The sequence below is a fragment of the Taudactylus pleione genome, unplaced genomic scaffold (assembly GCF_031769625.1).
Source record: "Taudactylus pleione unplaced genomic scaffold, aTauple2 ptg000095l, whole genome shotgun sequence".
NCBI classification, from domain to species: Eukaryota; Metazoa; Chordata; class Amphibia; order Anura; family Myobatrachidae; genus Taudactylus; species Taudactylus pleione.
This window is the reverse complement of record NW_028284497.1, coordinates 3,277,592-3,282,673: the sequence shown is the minus strand read 5'-3', so window position 1 is coordinate 3,282,673 and position 5,082 is coordinate 3,277,592. Positions and strand designations below refer to the sequence as shown.

At 41.4% G+C, this 5,082-nt stretch overlaps 1 protein-coding gene across 1 annotated transcript; it reads left to right on the top strand.

Moving 5' to 3' along the window:
• The first annotated feature begins 2,419 nt into the window (after positions 1–2,419).
• LOC148526487 (olfactory receptor 6B1-like) lies at positions 2,420–3,382 on the top strand. Its single transcript, XM_088470148.1, has one exon. It carries the CDS (start codon positions 2,420–2,422, stop codon positions 3,380–3,382), a length of 963 nt encoding a protein of 320 aa, XP_088326274.1.
• The last annotated feature ends 1,700 nt before the right edge of the window (positions 3,383–5,082 follow it).

Below are 5,082 nucleotides of genomic sequence, written 5' to 3'. Positions count from 1 at the left end.
TGGAGAGAGATAGTGGACAGAGATAAAGTACCAACCAATTACATCCTAACTGTCATTTTACAGGCTGTGTTGAAAAATGTCAGGAGCTGATTGGTTGGTACTTTATTTCTGTCCACTTTATCCCTCTCCAATGCTTAGTACATACACTCATATGTGTCTAGAGTAGTGGTCCCCTTGTATTTTCTGTTTAGCACCGCCCTTGTTTGTATGTTCCTTATAGTGCTTTGTCTGTATTATCCTAATAGTGATCCCCCTTTCTGTATTTTCCTTATAGTGACTTCCCCTTGTCTCTATATTCCCTATAGTGACCCCCCTTGTCTGTATTTTTCCTATAGTATCCCCTTGCCTGTATTTTCCTTATAGTGACTCCACCTTGACTGTATTTTCCTTATAGTGGCCACCCCTATTTTCCTAATAGTGACCTATCTGTATAAAAGTGACCCCCATTTATGTATTTTCCTTATAATGACCACCTTTTCTGTATATTCTTTATAGTGACCCCGATTGTCAATATTTTACTTATAGTGACCCCCCTTGTCTGTATTGTCCTAATAGTCATGCTGATTCCAGTACATCCCACAGCTGCTGGAGGGTGCATGGTGGAGTATCCATAGAGCCAACACAACAATTGAGGTGGCCCCACAGATGTTCGATTGGGTTTAAGTCCGGGAAGTTAGGCGGCCAGGGAAGTACTTGGAAGTCTTGGTCATGCTCGTCCAACCACTGTCAGACATTTCGAGCTGTGTGACATGTTGCATTGTCTTGCTGGAAGATCCCATCCACCTCAGGGAAAACAATCAGCATGTATGGGTGTACGTGCTCTGCAAGAATGGATTCATAACCAAATCGGTTGAAGGTGCCTTCCACATGGATGTGTGGGCCCAGAGAATGCCATGAAAACATTCCTCAGACCATAACGCTGCCACCAACAGCTTGTGTTCTCCCAGCAATGGTTGCAGGGTGTTTGTTCTCCGATGTTTCTCGTCTGACCTGCCTACATCCATCCATTTGATGAAGCAGGAAACACCCCTTTGCCAATTAGCAAAGATCCAATTCCGATACATGCGTGAAAATTGAAGCCTTTTCCACCGATGCACCTTTGTTAGCATAGGTGCAGTGACCATCCATTTGCTTCAGAGCCCCATATGCAGCAGGGTTCATTGAGCTGTCATTTTAGACACACATTCATTTTGACGGTGAGCTGCTCCACTGTAGCATTTCAGTATGTATATATATATATATATATACAGTCAGTATACAATATATACGAGGTCTGTCTAAAAATGTCAGTGATTGGTCTGATATAGCTGTATGCAACCCTTGCAAGAAGGTCGCTCATGCGCGCTTACATGCATGGACATATCTGGAACTGCCCCCAGTCGGGGTTTGCCTGAGGCTGCCACCGTACTGCCATTGTATTAATTGTAACAGAGTGTCCCAAGCAGTGTGCGTCAATCAGCAATGGAGCAATGACACAACATTAAGTTCTGCTTCAAATTGGGTAAATCGGCGATGGAGACGTACAAAATGTTGGTGAAAGCGTATGGGCAGGATGCTGTGAGTAGAAAATGTGTGTACGATTAGTTTGCATGCTTTCACAGTGGCAAGGAACGGTGGAAGACTAGCTCCACTGCTCCATTACTGTTCAACGCACTCTGCTCAGGACACTCTGTTGAAATGAATGCAATGGCAGTGCAGTGGCGGCCTCGGGCAAACCCTGACTGGGGCAGGTCCAGACATGTCCATGCATGTCAGTGCGCATGAGCGGCCTTGTTGCAAGCGTTGCATACAGATATATCAGACCATTCACCAAACTTTTTGGACAGACCTCGTGTATATATATAGATATATATATATATATATATATATATATATATTACATACACACACACACTCCACAAATGGCAGGCACTCCTGTTGAACATCACGGTTATATTGCCCGGGTGCAAAACCTGGTGGCCCAAACTTGACCCCTATTACACACAGAGAATTAAGGTAGCACTCCAGGGACTTTGATGAAAATAACCATAGCACACAGCTGATATGCCAACGTTTCAGGCGCTTTACTGCATCTTTTTTCAAGGGTACAAAGTAGGTAAATACTGTACAAGAATAGCTTTCCTTGATTTATTTACTTTGTGCTCTGATGAAGTTGCATAAAAAATGGCTGAAGCAGAATGGTATATGGCTATATGACATACAGCCACTTCTCGTACGGCATTGATTGTATCAAATTACTATCACTATTATTAATTATTATACAAATTACTAAATTATTATTACAAAACACTATCAAATTCTATTCACTTGCATCTTCCATTACTTCACTTCTAAATTTCTACTTTGATCATTATATATTATATATTATTAACAACATGTTACAATGTTAATTATATTTTGTTCTTTGCTTCTTAGTTATATGAAGATAAGAAATATGAACAACACCCAAGTTACAGTCTTCGTCCTCCTACAGCTCTGGGTTTCCCCTATTGGAAATGTTGTTTTCATAATGTCTTTCACTGTAATTTATATCTTAGCATTGGCTGGCAACGTCATCATTATCATCATCTGCAGGTTAGATAGGACTCTTCACACACCAATGTATTTCTTCCTTTGCCATCTTGCTGCTTTGGAAATGTGCTACATTTCCGTTACCTTACCAAAAATGCTGCACAGTTCACTGACTGGCAACAATACTATTTCTTTTGTTGCTTGCCTTACTCAGTTGTACTTTTTTGGGTCCCTAGGGTCAACAGAATGTTTTCTTCTTGCTGTGATGGCCTATGATAGGTTCTTAGCAGTATGTAAGCCATTACATTATCACACTGTCATGACTACAAAGATTTGTAAAGTTTTGGTTACTTGCTGTTGGTCATCTGGCTTTATGTCCACCACGTCATCTATCTTCTTCATCTCTACCTTACAGTTTTGTGGTCCTGACCACATCCAGCATTTCTTCTGTGATATCACTCCTCTCCTGAGCTTATCATGCACTAATGTCCACCAGACAGAGACACTTATCTTTCTCCTAGCCTCAGTGATATTGGTGGGCTCCTGTTTGGTTACTCTGTTGTCATACATTAGAATCCTTACTACTGTACTGGCAATATCATCAGTAAATGGAAAGAGAAAAGCCAGTTCGACATTCGCTTCTCATCTCACAGTGGTTACACTTTACTATAGTACAATGATCTTTGTCTATGTTCGTCCTACTACTAGTGGGGCATCTAGTTTTAATAAGATCTTATCTGTGCTGTATACAATCTTAACTCCATTGCTTAATCCTTTTATATATACTTTAAGGAACAAAGAAGCTCAGTTAGCTCTTAAGAAAATAAAGGAAAAATCTATATTATGTATACAGAAATCATTATCACTGTAGTCTAATAAATTAGATAAATTATATTTTATCTAGTTTAACAAATACACAATTTAAAAATGTTGAAGGGTAGGATTCATGCCGCTCCTCAATGAGAGGCAACTGGTCTGGTTTGTGATTTCCTAGAGTACTACTTTAAAGGGAAATAGTAGACTAATGGTCTGATTCAGAGGTGGATGCAGGTGCAGCCATGATGGCTTATTTTGCCACAGCCACAACTGAGTCACTTGCCACAGTCACAACTGTATCTTTTTGATAATGCCATGGCCAATTACTGAGATGCCTATCAGTAGTGGCTCTAATCCATCTCTGTGCATATTAAGAAGCACTATCAGTCGCAACAACGAAGATTGCACCAACCCTATAAAGGCACAGAATCTCTGCGACACGTGTGCAACATGCCCACATCTGGCTAGTCAGCCCCCTGTTACAGCCCAGAAATGCCCAGTAAAAATCACTGTCTCTGCATCCAAATTCATTCTGCATCTCAGAGTGGTAACCATCAGGCAGCATGCACAGTGCAACTCAGATGCATGCACAGACTAAAAGCATTGGCCACTTGCGTCCAACATCTACACTGCGTCCACCTCTAAATCAGACCCTAAATGTTTCTCTTGAACATAGGTGAACTTGACAGTGTAAACATTTGTCTTTGTAATGGAGTAATTTCTAACCATATATTAGACAATAAAAAGTTTATTAACCAAAAATTACATAGTTATTTAGTATCAAAAAAGTAAGCTATTAGACCACATAGCGACAATGTGAAAATGTGACAGAGCGACAAATCTTATATATAAAAATCATTGGTTTGTTTGTTTGTCTGTCCAGTTATGCATTCAGACACCCCTGCACTGATTGGAATGAAACCAATGCTTGGTGGTCCAGTTAGATCCAGGCCAGGTTTTAGGGGGTTAGAGTCACAGTCAGACCTCCTTTTGGTGTATGCTGGGCATAATTTTGATCCGGGGAGCCTATTCTGGGCCTTCCACTGGATGTATTGGATGAAAACTTCACAAAAGAGGTGGCAATTGGTCTGGGATAGCTAATGGAGTGGTTGGAGTCTCAGTAGGATGACATGGCGGAGTGCACTGGACAAAGCTTTGACCCCGGGGAGTCTGTTCGGACCCGAGGAGCCTGTTCTGAGCCTTCCACTTTGACAAAAACTTCACTGAGTGGTAACATTGGATCTCAAAAGACATACTAGTGGGTTGCGGTCCCTGTCTGACCTCTCGTTGATGTACGCTGGGCAGAACTTTGAACTGAGGAGCCTGTTCTGAGCCTTCCACTGGATGGATTTGGACAAAAACTTCACAGAGTGGTAACATTGGATCCCAGAAGACATTCTAGGAGGTTAAAGTCCCAGTAGGACCTCCCTTTGGAGTACACTGGGCAGAACTTTGACCCAGGGAACCTGTTTTGGGCCTTCCACTGGATGGATTTGGACGACATTACATAATAAAAATTAATGACTTGAAGATTTAAACCCAGGCAATGCCAGGTACTTCAGCTAGTGATTCACTTCCTCAAGCAAGAAACATTTCATGAGTTGCTCTCTCTGTTATATGCAGGCTTTGATGATCCTTTGTGGTCTTATTACCAATTTCACTGGAATTTTGCAGAAGTGCTATTGGGGAGTTGCCATCAGCATTGACATGCAAAACACATCAGCATAGAATGCAAAACACATTTTAACTTGCATG

What these genes read in the sequence shown, in the direction of transcription:
- LOC148526487 (XM_088470148.1), top strand. Translation starts at nt 2,420, where the DNA reads ATGAAGATAAGAAATATGAACAACACCCAAGTTACAGTCTTCGTCCTC.